Source organism: Heteronotia binoei, chromosome 21, assembly GCF_032191835.1.
Source record: "Heteronotia binoei isolate CCM8104 ecotype False Entrance Well chromosome 21, APGP_CSIRO_Hbin_v1, whole genome shotgun sequence".
Lineage (NCBI taxonomy): Eukaryota > Metazoa > Chordata > Lepidosauria > Squamata > Gekkonidae > Heteronotia > Heteronotia binoei.
Window position 1 is genome coordinate 79,795,931 of NC_083243.1, and position 17,677 is coordinate 79,813,607.

Below are 17,677 nucleotides of genomic sequence, written 5' to 3' on the forward strand. Positions count from 1 at the left end.
TGTTCAGCTGAAGAACTGGCTGGCAACTCTTCCAGGTCTGTTAACCCTTCCAGCTCCTTCTTGTCAGGGCTCATGACACTGGGGGAGTTGTTTTTGAGTGACAAATCCCCTCCTCCAACCCCTCTCTCCTGTTTCTTGGGGTTGGAAAGCCATGTAAATAGTCCCTAGTTAGGCTCCCATATTTTTTCAGCTTCAGAGTTGCTGTTTGAGAGCATTCCATGATTGATACAAGAATAAATCTATGGAAGTCAATGGAGTTACTCTCATGTAAATCTGCATTATGCTTACACTCCCCCCCCCCCCGCCATGTGTTCCAAGGAAAAGAGGAACAGCAAAGGAGGCTGAGAGGGGCTACAGTACTTGGTGGAGGGATCACAGAATTGTCAAAAAGGACCCAGTGCTTTGTCTTTGTGTTTATGTGCATGCTTAAAAGACAAGCAAAAATGGATGCTGGCCCACCCCCTTGGTTACCATGCAACAATAACCTAACAGTCAACCATGGAGTGAGCATGTGGTGAAGTGGATTAAGGTTGTGGCATGTTTGAACAAACCTCTCTGGAACAAATAGCACCAGATAAAATAGAGGCATGGTCAGATTGTGTCTAGCCTGTCATCTGACCACAGTCCAGGAGACCCAAATCCCTGCTGACTGCAAATCTCACTAAATGACTTTTAGGCTAGTCATTCTCTCACAGCTCAACAAACCTCACAGGGCTGTCATGAGAATAAAATGGAGGAGCAGAGAACCTTATATGCTGCTGTGAGCTCCTTGAAGGAAGAACAGAATTAAAAAGCAATGCATAAATAACACAATGGTCCCAATCACAAGTGGGCCCTGTGCCAGAGGTGCCTGTTTTCTCATCAAACAATGCAAAATTCTGCTACGAAGTTCTAAACCTTTTTGTTAGCAGGATGACCTGAGAATCTAAAATTAAAACAAAGCTGCCATCTTCACTGACTGAAGATTATGACACTCCATTGCCAAACCTTACTGAAGCAGTGAGATGTTCTTCCGCGGGATCTCCTTGAGTTCACTGAGGGTGGCTGCTTTTCCTGCAAAGCTGTAGTTGGGGTTGTAATCAGTCATGATGGTGGAGGTATGGATTTTACTCAGTTTGTATTCAGGACTCTGCAGACACTCACGAGCCCCTTCCAGTTGCTGCTTCTTGCGATGATAAACTGAAGGAGGATAGTGCAGAAATAAGTGTAAAAACAACATCTGGATACAGCAGAGAAGAACTGGAACAAGGCAGAACAACAAATGCAATAACATTCCAGAAATTCTGCCTGAACATTATTTATTTGATTACTGAAAACTTCGTTGTTCTTAGTTAACATTTGTTAATTTTACTGTGATCTTTCTGGAGCATTGCAGGATTGTGAGGCAAGAAAACCATCTGCTCAACTGGCAGATCTTACCCATAAAGTCTACGTCACTATATATCCTCCATAAAGAGCAGACATTACTGTGCGTCATGAAAAACAACATTCCTTCCCAAAATGTGTGCAACTGTAACATTCTTTTGCAAAATTTTAAGCTATAAACTACAGACAGCGTAAAAAACTGCCCACTGAAAACAGCTGTGGTAGACAAAAGTGATGGACTATATAGATTTTATAATAAATTCATACTGTTCAGTTAAACCTAAAAACATTCTCCTGGCTTCTTTAAAATCCATGCTTAATTTTATATCTTACAGGCCATTTACGAGGGTAAAAGCAAGAGTTTAGAAAGTTCCAAATGCTGAGAGACAAGATGACCTAAATAATCTTGTATATCCTTGAAAAAGGGTTATAAGACTCAAAGTTCATCAGTATTTTTACAGAAGCAACAAAAATATTGCTAAAGTTGAGCTGAGCAACATGGAGTTTGTAAACAATACTTTGTATTTTACTATGTTTGTGAACTGGCTGCTTTGTGCAGACAGATTGTCCCATCACAAGGGCATCAGCCTCTGTGCTACAGCTCCACTGTTACAAGCAAGGATTGCCATGAACAGCAAAAAAATGTGGTTCAGTTCACAGAGAAACCATGAACCAAACCAGTTCACTCTCTGATGAACCAGCAGCCCTGTTTTTAAAGAGACAACAGTCCCTTTAAATGGAATTTTCAGAAAGCAGCAAAAACAGGTGGGCAGTAGGAGCGTTCCCAGCTGTTCAGCTGTTTTGGGCCTTCTTCTGCAGTCCCTTTAAAGAAAGCCCAGAAACAGGGAGCAGCCTGTTCAGGTTCAGGTGCCACTTGAACAGAGGAAGCCCATATCTGTTGCTTGGCATTCCAGGAGTGCCAGGGCACTCACCCACACTCCTCCATCATCTGAGGATGTCTCCCCAGACCTCCTATTGGGAATTCACTCAGGAGGCCAGTGAAGGTGTAGGCCAGGGGCAGAGAAGGAAGAGGCCAGTGGCAGAGAAGGGGTGGTCAGTTGGGGGGCCTGGCTGCTTTGTACTGCCACTGTGGCCTGTGGTCACGGCCTTAGTGCCAAAGGATGGCTTGCTGCAGCCATCTCTTCCACCGAACTTTCAGCAGCTCTGGCTGGTGAGCCAGCTGTGGCCCTTCCTGGGTAAAAGAGATCTTGCCTTGTTAACATCTAGATTAGATTACTGAAATACACTGTACATAGAGCTGCCATTGAAGAGAGGACAGCCAATGCAGTGTAGTGTAGTGCAGTATAGTGGTCAGAGTGTCAGGATAGGATCTTGGAGATCGTGGTTTGAATATGCACTCTGCCACAGACGGTTGCTGGATGACCTTGGGCCTCTTATACACAATGTACTTCGCAGAGTTGTTGTGAAGAATAAATAAAGGAAAATTATGTAAGACATTTTGCATCCCCACCAGGGAGAAAGGTGGGATATATGTGAAGCAAATAATGAAATTACCATGGATACAGAATTCTAAGGCAGAAATGTTGACTGGAGTGGGTCATAGGTTCTATTTAGTGACAGTCTTGTTCCAACTATAGTACTTTTCAATTTGTCTCTGGGCCCAGCTCTGGGTGCTGGTATAAAGCCCTGAAAGTCCTGAGATCAGCATACTTTAAGGACTGCCAACTCCCATATGAACCTAAAAAACTATTACAATAATCTTTGAAGGCCTTGCTTTCAGTGCTCCTGTCATTTGAGGTGAGATGGGTGGCAACCCAAGAAAGGGCCTTCTCGGTTGTGCTACCAAAATTATCAAATTTCTTTCCCAGGGAGAATTCTCTGCCCATTATCTTCTATCAGTCAAAGCCCTTTTTTAAAAAAGCTGGCATTCGTTTATTGACCCTCCTTCCTCGTTATGTATTTAATTGTTGTTTTATATATCTATCGGTGTATTGCTTTTATATTGTGTACTGCTGTGTATTATTTTTATTGTTAGCTACCCTGAGATCCAAAATTGAATATGTGAACATATAAAGCTTCCTTATACTGAATCAGACCCTCAGCTCATCAAAGTCAGTATATGTCTACTCACTGGCAATAGCTCTCCAGGGTCTCAAGCTGAGGTTTTCCATGCCTATTTGCCTGGACCCTTTTTAGTTGGGCCCATCCAGTCCAACACTCTGTGTCACACAGTGGCCAAAAAATTTATATATATAAAAATTTTTTGGCCACTGTGTAACACAGAGTGTTGGACTGGATGGGCCATTGGCCTGATCCAACATGGCTTCTCTTATGTTCTTATGAGCCACCATCCCTCCCTGGTGGAAAGGCAGCACAAAAAGTAAATTAATTAAATATATAAATAATATCAAAGATTTCAGGTTTTCACGGCTGGTAACATCATTAGGGTTTGTTGAATCTTTCGGGATCAAGTGCCGTGTTCTACTGGAGAAAGTTTTCCTTCCAGACGTTTCGTTCTCCGCAGCTGAGAATGAAACGTCTGGAAGGAAAACTTTCTCCAGTAGAACACGGCACTTGATCCCGAAAGATTCGACAAACCCTAATATAAATAATTGTTTGCCTTAGCTGTCTTAAGAATTTGCTCCCCAAGGGTAGCAATGATGGTTAGTCACATTCAAAGATAATTTTTGCAAAGCTTAGCTAACAGAAAAGACAAACAACAGAGATAAACAGTGCAATCCTTAACAGAGTTACACCCTTCTAAATTCACTGAAGTCAATGGGCTTAGCAGAATGCAACTGTGCTTAGGACAGTACTGAAAGTTTATCACTAGGGATGAGCATGGAACGTGAAAATGGTTCATTTCATGGTTTGATGGGTTGCCTGATTTGGTGGTTCATTTTATTTAGTGTTTTACAATTTCCTGAACGATTTGTGGTTTGTTGGTTCATTCAATTCAGGAAGGCATAGAACAGCCTCCATGTGGGCTAGAGACACCAAACTTATGGCAAACTCTTCAGTGGACTCTCATCTACCTGCTCTCCAAGTTTAGTGTGAATTGCATTTCGGAGGGCCAAGCTACAGCCCTCCAAAGCAGTGCCTCATCTAGTCAGTTTTACTGGAAAGTAACTAGAAGTGCAGAGGGTTGAGGAATCATACCAGGCTGTCTGGAAAAATGAACCAAACACAAACAAAATGGCAGGACAAGAAAAAAGGCCAGTTCATTTTTGTGTTCAGGTGCAGCAGGATCAGATGAATTAGTCTGGAATAAACCATGAGATAGCCATTTTTAGCATGAATCACAATTCATGTTTCAGTTTGTGTCCATTCCTGTTTATCACAACTGACAAGTTATCCACACATAAGCAAATTTGTTATTCCATTCCCTCCCTTCTCCTTTTGCACCATTTGTTTTATTATCTGAGGCTGCATACGCATTTCTCTGTTCAATATATAAGATTTTCCAGGAGCTGTTTAAGATTTTCCAACTATTAATTTTTTTTATTTCATAATGCAAAGCCATGGATCTCTTCAATGACAAGCAGCTCTTCCTCCTTATTCCTTTCCAATCATGTAGTTTTCTCATCATCCCTTAGCTCTCCTGTTATGCTCAAGTCTTCCATTGCAGCCATCATACAGGATAGATAAAAAGGCAACAATATTATGAGATTTGCAGATGTACAAGAAAGATGCCTCTTACCAATCAACAGGCTTCCGCAAGTGAGAGCCATTCCAAGCACCACAATAATTGCAACCACGGTCAAGAGGAGTGGAAAAGGCAGGTGAATAGCTCCACTGATCTCTGGTGGAAACATATAAGAGCCTATTAGCATTTGCCTACAGCTCTGGAATAAGAACATAAGAACAGCCCAGCAGTGTCATCAGAGCCATACTATGGGGTGGAAATACAGAGTCCCAGGCCTCAAATGCAAGTTGTAGCTAGTAAGCCCCATTGAACATAGCAGGACTTGTATCTGAATGAATAGGCATAGAATCAAGTTACTCCAGGTGTGTTTATTGAGGAGGCCAGGGGATAGGAGGAGACAAGCTTGTTGAAGATTTATTCTGTGCTTCATATGATGCACATATTGTCTAAAGTCCATTAAGTCCAGACTCCAGTCAAAAAATCATCTAACCACAGCAGTAAAAACTCCCTAAACCTAAATCAGACCCAGAATTCAACCAGCTCAGTACTCTGTTAGCAACAGTGGTCACCTCCCCAGCATTTCACAGGCAAAGACAATATGGCTTCACTAACCAGACCTATGAACATGAACATATGAAGCTGCCTTCTACTGAATGAGACCCTGGGTCCATCAAAGTCAGTATTGTCTACTCAGACTGGCAGCGGTTCTCCAGGGTCTCAAGCTGAGGTTTTTCACGCCTATTTGCCTGGACCCTTTTTAGTTGGAGATGCCGGGGATTGAACCTGGGACCTTCTGCTTACCAAGCAGATGCTCTATCACTGAGCCACCGTCCCTATACTTCCTTTAAATATGGTGAATACATTTAACTATCCTAGCTGATATGCATTGATGCACCATGACAGAGGTCTAGCTTTTCATTCTGCCTTCCACATGATGGTGGGTAATGGATCTTGACATAACATACATTGTAGCAAAATACAGTAGCTATCAGTACTCATAAATAATTGTGGGAAATGCAATTTATTCAATGCAATAGACTGAAAAATAAATGGATTCCTCTTTTTTGAGATTCATATGGTAAATGATGAATAATGAGAGAGGACTGCCTGTGGAAACAACATGCCCTGAAGTTCTAAGACCTTGTACAAGATAATGAGTTTCAAGCAAACGAAAGGAATTTCTGTATAACTGGTGTTTGACTGGGTGGTATTGCAGGAGATTGATGGCAGGAATGGGGTGTGTCAGGGAAGTGTCAGCACCTTGGTAACAGTTTGGGTTAAGGAGCACAATGAGAAAAACCCCTCACAAATACAACAACCAACCACTGAAGTCTTTTTTTTTTTTACAGAAATCTGCAGTAAAACAGAACTGGAATTTTGTAGAGACTGCTGAGAATTCCATACCTCTACTGCAATCCACTCCCTTTTTGTCAATTCTGTTTTATAATTTCTGTAAGGCACTCTGGTGTTCCAAGAAAAGTGCGGCAAGAAATACAGCAAACAGATAAATAACCACCCCAGCAGAACAAACCCAAAACATTCAGAGCTCAACTTCTTAGTTCCTTGGATTCCTTGGAAAAAGAAAACTATTATGCCAGTTCAGCTCTCTAGTGTAGATGTGTTTATCACCTTTGAACCATGCATAAAAAAAATGGGAGAAAATGAGCAATGAAATGATATATTTTGAGAGGATATTCCATATTTTACCTGTACAAGAGACATTGTCATTGGCTAAGATGGCTCCAGCCCCACAAACACAAATTGGCAGGGAAGTGTCAGGACCTGGTTTGCAGTTACCAGACTGGCAGTGGGTGCAGTTCAAAAAGATTTCAATCACCACTTCACCATGGTTTTCTGTAACTGAATGAGAAAGAAAAGTTGGTTTTAAGTGGTGCAATTTCAGGTCACTAATGAAGAACAGATATTACAATTCCAAAAAACAGTAAAGGAAATGAGTTTCCTGGTACCTACCAAAACCAGAAATACTTCAGTCAACCAGTGGGAATATGCGCTATGAGGAGTGTCCAGAACCGAATGCAGCAATCATTATCATGTGTTAAAACCCTTAGGTGGAAGCCACTGAAAAACAGATTCACATGGCAGCACGTACCCTGCAAATAGGCTCCACTATGTGTAGAACGCAGCATGCCAGTGCCTGCAGCCACATAGATATGGAGCCCTGGCACCAAGATACTGCATTGAACTAGCCTAATTCACAGCTTAAGCCTACAGGCAGCCACAATATAGGAAATGGCTAAAGCCACAGACTGAGCCAATACCATGGGACACATAACACTAAGGTTTAGAGATGCCCAGGATTTTGTGCAGAAATTCCAGGCCAAGCTTCTGTTTGGTCTATATAAATATAATGTTTTCAAAGTACTAATCCTCTTGTCTACTGCTGATCTAGCATTCTGACTGGTACAATGCTTGTGGGTATGGGACATATAGAACCCTTCCCCAACCCTCCTGTCTTTGTAAGAAAGGAGCACAAAAATTGTATATGGATGAAAAGTTGTACAATGAAGAGATAAGAGCAACCACAAGAGACGATGAGTTAGATTCAGCAATCCACATATGCAAGGATCATGGATCTTTCCAATGTTTCCCTCCTTCCAACTGTCATTTTTTACTCCAGGAAATTTTATCCCTGGGCTCACAGTTCCATGTGGACTAATAGTTGCTATGCATGGAAGAGACAAGGAAAGAGGCAAAAGGAACAATTTTGATTCTTTCTTCTTCCCTACTGCAGCCTCCCAGCCCATGTGGTTACTAGTTCAAGTAGATCATATGACCCCAGCAATAAACCTTCCTGAGGTCAAAAACAGAGAGGACTTCTGGGGACAGCAGAATGGAGGAAGATCCACAATTGTTATCATTTTCTGCTGACATATTACTGGATCTAGACCACTGTGTGCTAGGGTGGAAAGACAGAAATGTCTTGCCTGCCAAGGGATGCAAGAAGAGCTCTCCAACTGGATTCACAAAGGAAAGGCCATGTTGTCCATCAGCTGTAATATCATCAGTTTCAGAGGCATTACCACCTAAGAGAAGAAGAAACAGCTAGTATATCACATCATGCCTAGAGGATGCAGTAGGAAATCCATGGGCTGTTAAATATCTCAGTTCATCTAAAGAATCTTAAAAGCTAGGATTAACATTTGAATTTTTAGAAATCACACTATTGTTAAGCCATCCTTGAAAGTAATATGTGGAGTATGCTCAGAGGAGCGCCGTTAAGCTTGTCCACTAAGCTTGACCCTACCAGAAAGGAGGCGGAAGCAAAACCTCCTCCAGCACTCTCTTAAGAGACAACGCTCAGATGCCCATGTTAAAGCGGGTAGGCCCAAGCTTAGCGGTGTTCCTCTGAGCACACCAGGGTGTGTGTGTGTGTGCACCGCCGCATTGCAGCACTGCAGAAGGGGGGAGGGAGGAGCAGTGGTGGGGTGGGGTGGGGGTGTCCTGGCCTGGGGTGTGCACGTGTGCCTAGGGCCCCCAGGGGTGCGGGGTGGCAGGCAGTGAGTCTGCCTGGGGTGTCGTGCGCCCTAGGACTGGCCCTGCTTAAAGGTGCTACTGACTCTTTACTATTTTTCAGCAACAGAATAACACAGCTAACTTCTCTGGATGGAAGATGATAATTAAGTGTCATTGCCACTATATCCAATGGTAACGTTGATGTTCAAAGGTCAGTCATGAAAGGAGCAAAACCAGGCCATCCGCAGTGCACTTTCACAGGAAGATATTATCCCATTTTGAATCTGGTTTGGTCCCAAGGTGGGATCATTTCAAAGGGGACATTTGCAAATAGGTTTCTTGAATTGGATACACAGCACAGTTGGGTTGAATTTCAGCTAGTGCTGCATTGTTCCTCAGCACCACCTGCCATTTATTTTTGTTCCTCTCTGTCTTAGGTTTGCATTATATCAATATACTGAAAAACTGCTTCAATTAAAAAATAGAAATGGACAGGAAAAATAAAATGCCTCATTACAAAGTGCTACAAACAGTTAAGATAGCATCTCCTGAAATTCAGAGATGCAACCACACAACAAAGTCTGAAGAAAAGTGTTTCATAAAACAGATCAAACAAAAAAACAGATAAAACTTCATTAAAAAGTGGGACAGTAATGCTTACCCTTTAAGACAACTGAAATGGAAAAATAAACTCTTCACCATCAGAATCAACAATGGTTTAAAGAGTCTTTCTGCCTGCAATGCAAACCCGGCCCCAACCCCACATTCTCCATCAGATACCAAAATGGATTTAGAAGCCTATCTCAAAACAGAATACATTTTGGTCTGTTCCAGTCCCCAAGGGCTTATAGTATCCTGAAGGTAGGTATCTGAGACAGATGTGGACATTCCCAATAAATGCACTTGTCCATAATTTCTCAGATCCCCTTTTCCCTAGTTTGCAGGAGAGAACAATCCTTTTAGTATACTTTTGTTCTTAGCTTATATCAACACACATCAGCTAGCACAATACATTTTGATTAAGTGTAATGAAGCTCTAGCCTGACCCACCTTTGTATCCTCCACCTCCACCACCAGATGTGCAAGCTCCTCCTCCACCGCCAAAGCCACCTGATGTGGCCCACTGGAGTTTTTCCAGTGCTTGGTGGCAGGCCATGCCACCTTCTCCACCTTCCAGCAGAGATTTTCCAGCCCAAGAAAAGTGGGTGATATCTTCCCAACCACCTCCTCCACCTGTAGAAATTAACATAAGAGACAATCCAAGTAGCCACAAGCTCATTTCACAGAATGTTACAGAAACACAGATGTAGATGCATAAGAGTGTATGCTTACGGTCTCCTCACATACCCCAGGATTCTTTGATTCTCAAAATCTACTATAATAGTACAGTACAAAAGACCTCGGGCGTTTTCGCACTGACCTCAATCGGCAGCGACATCCCTCTTCACCGCGCAGGATCTGCGCGGATTTCGCACCAATTGCTGCGGAGCACCCGGAAGAGCCGCAAAGTCCCGCGGCTTTTGTGGCGCAAATGGAAACTGTTTTTTGGCGGTTTCCATTTGCGCCGCAAATGCCGTGGGACTTTGCGGCTCTTCCGGGTGCTCCGCAGCAATGGGTGCGAAATCCGCGCAGATCCTGCGCGGTGAAGAGGGACATCGCTGCCGATTAAGGTCAGTGCGAAAACGCCCCTCCTCTGCTGGGCTGCTTTCAGCAGACACTAGACTGAAGAGGCAAAAAGCCAGCTGTGAGAGCACAAGGATCCATTGCAGTTGCCCCCACCCTCCCTTCCTGCTCTGCTGGGTTGGAGGGTCCTGAGGTAAGGGGCCTCATTAGGAATTCAGGGGGCAGGACTCCCAGAGGCTCCCCTGTAGCTATGGGCCTGCTCTAGCAAAATTGCTTTAGGGATGAGAATAATTCTTAGCTGAGCACAGATTGAATTCTGCCATCCATGTCTTTGAAATCTTATCTGCTCCTTCACGCTATGAGAACATATTTGCAGTAATGCACTATTTGTCATTTATTAGCCATGTTTTCCACTAGATTTTTTTTCACTTTCCCCAAGATCATTTCATTTCTTTTTTATCCTAACTGTTCCCCAACTGTTATGCAAATTTCTTTGGATGCCAAAAACCTCAACATTTTACCTGGTCTTCTTTGTGTTGAGATCTGAGGACCATTTTTGTAAAGTTATTGGGCTGTTTGCATTAAAGCACTGACAATAATCCCAATATATATAATGTCACAAATCTCCCCAAATTTATACACACACAGAGCTTCTAGATTCAAAGAAAGAAAGTAATCTAAACAGGTCTACATGGAATCCTACTTTGGTGTATTCAACAGGGCTTACTCCCAGGAAAGTTTTCTTAAGATTGCACTGAAGGCCTTAAACAGATCCTTACCTGCTGCCCCAGTTCTCCCACTGACTCCAGGTATTGCTGCACTGTTCACATACTTTTCCATGAAGGTATCTTCTAGAGAACCATCCTTGTATTTCAAGTAACTGTTCCCTCCTCCTCCTGCAGCAATGAGCAAGGGCTCAAAAGCGCCATCTTTCTGCTGCTCAATAAGGTGCACACACATACAGACACAATGAATGCATTGAGGAAGTTGAGAAATTGTAGCAAGTTCAACATCAGGTACCAGTTTTTAAAAAGGAGGGGAAATATCAAGTGTGAATGGTTAACATTTTCCCCCTCTTATAAGTATGAAATGTAATGCAACAACACTGAGCAGACTTACACACAAATACAACACTAGGCAGCGGCAATTATGCCATGGAGCCAGGAATCTAGTTTATAGATCAAACTTTAGCAGTAGATGTAAAATTCTTTGAAATATTAACTATAAGGATTTTTCAGCCTTTACTGAAAAATTAGCTTAGCAGACATTTTTTCCTCACTGGGGAAACCTTGGAATAGCAGTTCACTACAGAGGACTAGGGTGTCCAGAATTCACTGGTGCATGAAAAATGCAATCATTTCTACATAAGTAAATAAGCACCAAATAAATTTGCCACTCAATGGCTGCTTACAGATGGGCAGTTTGAGGTGACCCAGAGATGCCTCAGAAGCCAACTAGAAAAATCCCTCCAAACAAGCACATCTGCTGCCCAAACCCATCCTGTATCCAACCCGTCCTCCGGCATCCTCAGAATGGCTCAAAAAGCTACCACGTTCAAAGTAGCAGATTTCTGAGCCGCATACCAGTCGCCTCTTTGGCGTCTGGACATGGAAGCGCACAAATGAGGCACCTTGGTGGTGTGAACCCACCAAGCTGCCCCAAGCCACTTCTGGCCTTTTTATTTTAAAAAATTATTGATTTCAAGTGCATAGGTGCATGGGTGTGTGAGCACACATGCCCATAACCAAAAAATGAATGGAAAAAAAAAAGATGCCCGAACCAAGCTACAGGGGATGGTGTGCAACAGCTGTCCAGTTGCACCAAGTCACCCCACGAATGGGATGGGAACGGCTTGCAGGGGAGCTTGTGGATGGTTTAGGATGCTTCTTTCTGAGCCTGCTCGATTTGAGGTGCCTCCCATGCACCACAAACTGCTCATCTGTTAGTAGCCACAAAAACAGTTACACTGCTAGATATATATTATGAGTGTTTTCACATAAGATAAATAATGCCGTTTCAATCCACTTCCACAATCCTTTGCAAGTGTATTTTGCCATTTCACACGGTAAAATCTAATCACAAACTGCATTGAAAGTGTGTTATTTAGCATGTATGAAAGTGCCCACAATGTACAAGCCTTCATCTGATAAAACCATTCACAGCCAAGTTGTGGACCAGGAGGAGCAGACAACAATCTGCATGCACATAAGACAAGCAACACTTGAAGAAAAGCTGTCCTTTTCAAAACTAAACAATTATTAGTATGACAGTCTTCTTAAACAGATGCCCTTAATGGCCCTTTCTCCATCAGCTTTGATCCAGATCTACTGAATGCTGAATCTGCCTGCTACAGATTTGCATTATTCAAAATGCTTCTTGTTGTGTCTTGCATTTCAATCCCGAAATTACAACACAGCGGACGCTACGGAGGTGACCATGGAAGTCCACTGGTCCCCGGATGTAGCTCCGCAAATACGCTCCGCCAATCAAGATCTGTGGCGGAAAGTTTAACTGGCCAGGATTGGACCTGGCCAGACTGAGGGTTGTTCCGGGGTATGTATATAATCAGGACCTGGCCCACGTTACCCTGCCTTGTGATGTACTCGCTAATAAAGCATGTTGCCTTCAACACGTCTTGTCACTCAGTACATTACAGTGGTGACAAAGGTGGGATGCTAGCCAGGTAACTCCCCAAGCGGGACTTCGCTGACCTGGCCGGAGACGAGGAAGGCATGCATTCAAGGGAGATGGAAGCACCCGCCGCTGCCATGGCTAACCCAAGTGGGACGACGGGCCACCTTGCAGAGTTCGACCCTGCCAGCCCCGATAGGTGGGAGACCTACACGGAGCGGGTTGACTGCTACCTATGAGCAAACATGATTACAGACAACAGCCGTAAGAGAGACATGCTCCTGAGTGTCTGTGGGGAGGCCACATTCGATATCGCAAAGGGTCTCTCGGCTCCTGCAAAAATCATGGAGAAAACGTACGAGGACATAGTCAGACTCCTGACTGGGCACTTCTTGCCCCAGCCTTCCATCATCGCCCGCTGATTCCTCTTCCACAAGAGGGATCAAGGGGCAGGAGAGACAGCCGCCATCTACTTGGCCGCCCTCCGACAAATCGCAGGGAACTGCAGCTTCGACAAGCTGGATGAAGCCCTGAGGGATCGCTTCGTCTGGGGCCTCCAAGATGAAAGACTGCAGCAAAAGCTCTTCACAAAGGAAGAGCTCACCCTCCAACTCGCCTTCAATGAAGCCACCGCATTTGAGAGAGCAACCAAAGCTTACAACAACATGCGAGTGGAAGCCGTCCACCAGGAGAAGATGGCACCGGGCAACCCAGAGGAGGAGGAAGCAAACCAGCTATGTTGCCAACCAGGAATGGGGCCAAGAGTGCCCACGCGGCCACAAGCGATAGAGACCAGCCAACACCAAGTGCGCCAGCTGTGGGGATCCACACGAGCGCCGGGACTGCTTCTACTGCAACATGGACTGCAGGAACTGCGGAAGAGTGGGCCATATAGCGTGGGCTTGCCGGGCCAAGGCCACCCGCAGATGCCAGTCCACCAACCACGACTCGACCGATGCCTGCTTGACCGCATTTACTAGCCTGCAGGTAATGAACTTGCCCCTCACCACCCCAGATAAGGTCAGGGTGTCGGTCCTAATCAAGGGCGCTCCATGCCTAATGGAGCTGGACTCGGGCTCCTCCATCTCCATAATTTCGGAGGAGTCTCTAAGAAAACTTTGTCCCTATGGCCGGCCCTGGCTGCAACCGGTGGACTTCATACTACGGGACTTCCAAAAAAACCCTGTACAGATTTTGGGTTGGGCCACTGTAAGGGTAGAATTTAAGAACTTTAGGGGCAAGCTGGACATTCTCGTGGTCAAACGCCAGCTCACCACATTACTGGGGCTGGCCTGGTTTTGACCGCTGGGTATTCAAATAGTGCGGGTGCAGCAGATGCGAATGCAAAATTTTGAGTACGTGTGCTGGGAATTCCCGGAAGTGTTTGATGGGTCCCTGGGGTGCTACAAGGGGCCTCCCATCACCTTACCCCTCGATCCCCACGTGAGACTGATAAGGCTGAAGGCCAGGCGAGTTCCGTTCGCTCTTAAACCAAAAATAGAAGCGGAGCTGGACCGCCTCATGGCCCAGGGAGTGCTAGAACCGGTATCCTATGCTGCATGGGAAACACCCATAGTCACTTCAGTGAAGCCGAATGGAGATGTGCGCATATGCGCTGATTACAAGTGCACAATAAATAAGTGCACAATAAATAAGGTACTTCAGGACAACCCATACCCTGTTCTGGTGGTCAGGCATGTACTGGCAGCCCTAGCAGGCTCTAAGGTTTTTGGAAAACTGGACTTGGCCCAGGCATACCAGCAACTCCTGGTGGACGCCGAGACAGCAGAAGCCCAGACCATTGTGACTCACAAGGGAGCTTTCCGGGTGCGGCGGTTGCAATTTGGGGTTAGTGTGGCTCCGGGGATTTTTCAGAGCATAATGGATGTTCTTCTCAAAGGGATCCCTGGAGTGCAACCGTTTTTTGATGATGTTTTGATCCCCGTCCCGGACACTGAGGAGTTCCGAAGCCGTCTGCGCGAGGTACTCAGCTGTTTCCAGGTGGCGGGACTTAAAGTAAAGCGGGATAAGTGTTCCCTTGGGGTGTCGAGGGTAGAGTTCTTGTGGTTTGCAGTAGACGCCGTGGGAATCCACCCGATGGCCGACAAGACCAGGGCTATTGTCCACGCCCCAGCCCCCACGTGCAAGATGGAGTTACAAAGTTTCTTGAGATTATTAAATTTTTATCATTCATTTTTGCCCCACAAAGCGGCCATCGTAGAATCCCTTCATAGGCTCCTCGATAAAAACGCCCCGTGGGTCTGGGAAAAGAAGCAGGCCGCCACTTTTCAGGCAGTCAAGGACCTCCTAGTTTCCAATGATGTGCTCCACCATTTTGACGAATCCTTACCAGTGATTCTGGTTTGCGATGCTTCCCCGTACGGGGTGGGCACCGTTCCGAGGCACCAACTCCCGGATGGGAGGGAGGTTCCCGTGGCCTATTATTCGAGGACCCTGACCCCTGCGGAGTGCAACTATGCCCAGATAGACAAGGAGGCCTTGGCAATAGTGGCGGGTGTGCATAAATTCAACGACTACCTGTATGGTAGGCATTTCACGATCGCCACGGACCATAAGCTGCTACTGGACCTCCTCGCCCCAGACCACCAGACACTGCAAATTCTGTCACAGCGCATCCTGTGGTGGAACCAGTTCCTCAACTCATACACATATGCCCTGGTCCACCGCCCCGGCAAAGCTATGGAACACGCGGATGCCCTCAGCCGCCTGCCGCTGCCCTCTATGGACCCGGATCCTGCCCCCGCCCACCATGTGATGCTCATAGAGACTCTACCAGAGAGGCCCCTCCACGCCACTGAGGTAGCTAGGGCCACGGGTAGAGACCGCATCCTCGCATGCGTTTTAGACTGGATGGGAAGGGGGTAGCCCACAGGCAAACTGGACGCAGAATTCAGGGCATTTGCATCACGCAGAGAAGAACTGTCCATGCACATGGGGTGCCTTCTCTGGGATAGCAGGGTGGTGGTTCCCCCCCCCCCCCCCGTTGCGGATGCAAGTGCTAGAAGCCCTACACGAAACACACCCAGGGATAGTGCACATGAAGGCCCTGGCACGTAGCTATGTATGGTGGCCGGGTATGGGTGAGAAGATAGAAAGATGGGTTCGAAGGTGCCAACCTTGCCAAGAGTCCCGACCTGATCCACCCAGTGCCCCTGTCCACTGCTGGGAGTCCAACAGGAGGCCGTGGTCCCGGTTACACCTAGACTTTGTGGGGCCATACCAGGGCCAGATATTCTTTATCTTAGTTGATGCATACACCAAGTGGTTGGAAGTGATTCCTGTAGCTTCAACCTCCACTGCGGCGGCGGTCAGAGCCTTGCGAAGGGTCTTTGCATTCATGGGGTTCCCGAGACCCTCGTCATGGACAATGGGACCGCTTTCACCTCCCGGGAATTCCAGGAGTTCTTGAATTGGTACCTCATCCAGCACATTCGGTCCACCTCTTTCCATCCAGCCACCAACGGCCAAACAGAGCGCATGGTGCACACCACAAAAGAGGCCCTGGGTCGCATTGTACAGGGAGATTGGGATCACCGCCTGGCAGCCGTCCTATTTGGTAACAGAATCACCCCCAACCCCGTCACCGGGTTAAGCCGTGCCGAATTACTAATGGGGAGGAAGTTGATCGCGAGGCTAGACAGGTTGCATCCTGACCGGGCGATGGACCTCTGCAGTTCCCCTGAAAGCAGGGAAGCCGCTAGGAGATTCTTTCCAGGAGATCCGGTATACGCAAAGAACTTTGCAAGCAGGCCAGAGTGGTTAGCCACCCGGGTGCTGCTGGTCACTGGGTCCCGCTCCTATGAGGTCTCGTTGGAGGGGGGCCTGATCTTAAGGAGGCATATTGACTAGCTGCACCATCGCACATTGCCAGAAGAACCGACAGCGATCGGGGGAGGGGGAAACGGGGGAATACTAACAGCAACACCCCCGGAAGCTGCCCAGCCTATGCTGGCCACACCAACTATGCGAGCGGAAGAGCACCACAGCAGATGGAGCACCCCCCCAGAGAGGAGATTCCAGAACAGCAACAGGCGACGGACAGCCCTTTTCCGGCATCGCCCCACCACAAGGAACCAGCCGCCCCGCCAGCCACGGCGGCCACTCCAACTCCCCAAATAACCCCGAGGAGGTCGACCCGGGAACGCAGGGCGCCAGCCTACTTGAAAGACTTTGTGTCTTGAACTAGGGGGGGAGGAGTGTTGTGTCTTGCATTTCAGTCCCGAAATTACAACACAGCGGATGCTATGGAGGTGACCAGTGGAAGTCCACTGGTCCCCGGATGTAGTTCCGCAAATACGCTCCGCCAATCAAGATCTGTGGTGGGAAGTTTAACTGGCCAGACTGAGGGTTGTTCTGGGGTATGTATATAATTGGGACCCGGCCCGCGTTGCCCTGCCTTGTGATGTACTCGCTAATAAAGCATGTTGCCTTCAACACGTCTCGTCACTCAGTACATTACACTTCTACATTCAAAAATTTGCTCCTTTTGCAGCGTTTTACATCTATATTTGCGAAAGCAGGAAGAAAGCCCTGCAGGCCTACACCTCACCTAGACTCCCCGAGGCAAGCAGGGGGAAGTCTTTTTCTTGGTTTTGCACCCCTGGGTGCTAAAGCATGCAGAAAGTCATGCCTATCCACTCCTCTCAGAGGTGCTGGAACATGGGAGGGAGGCCTGAATCAGATATGTTGTGTCTGTGACTGGAAGGTCAATTCAGCTGTCACTTGAGATTGCCCGGTCATAGGTGGGGGGCTTGAAACCCCAGTCAAGGTTCTGCTGTTGCACATACATCCTCAACCACTCAAAATGCGCTTTTCTTTGGGGTCTGGTTGGAACTGGGCTTTTATTCAGAGAAGCTGCGCTGATGCCCTGCCCAGCTGCTTTCACCTACAAGGCAAGAGCAGTTGGGCAGGGCACGTTCTCCTTGTGAGGGAAGCTGGGCTGGAGAAGCCGCGCTG

General features: G+C 46.4%; 1 protein-coding gene and 1 long non-coding RNA gene across 2 annotated transcripts in view; one reads left to right on the forward strand and one right to left on the reverse strand.

Moving 5' to 3' along the window:
* Positions 1-14,771, forward strand: part of LOC132590295 (uncharacterized) — a 394,082-nt gene extending 379,311 nt beyond the window's left edge. Inside the window, exon 3 of the long non-coding RNA XR_009556658.1 lies at positions 14,757-14,771. This is a non-coding gene — a long non-coding RNA (uncharacterized LOC132590295). The remainder of the gene's footprint in view (positions 1-14,756) is intronic.
* Positions 1-17,677, reverse strand: part of LTK (leukocyte receptor tyrosine kinase) — a 208,051-nt gene that overhangs the window by 47,557 nt on the left and 142,817 nt on the right. Inside the window, exons 15-20 of the mRNA XM_060263328.1 lie at positions 10,849-11,005; positions 9,497-9,679; positions 7,918-8,016; positions 6,680-6,832; positions 5,027-5,128; positions 993-1,179 (exon numbers count right to left, since the gene is read on the reverse strand). Of these exons, the coding sequence (XP_060119311.1) occupies positions 993-1,179; positions 5,027-5,128; positions 6,680-6,832; positions 7,918-8,016; positions 9,497-9,679; positions 10,849-11,005 (881 nt within the window). The remainder of the gene's footprint in view (positions 1-992; positions 1,180-5,026; positions 5,129-6,679; positions 6,833-7,917; positions 8,017-9,496; positions 9,680-10,848; positions 11,006-17,677) is intronic.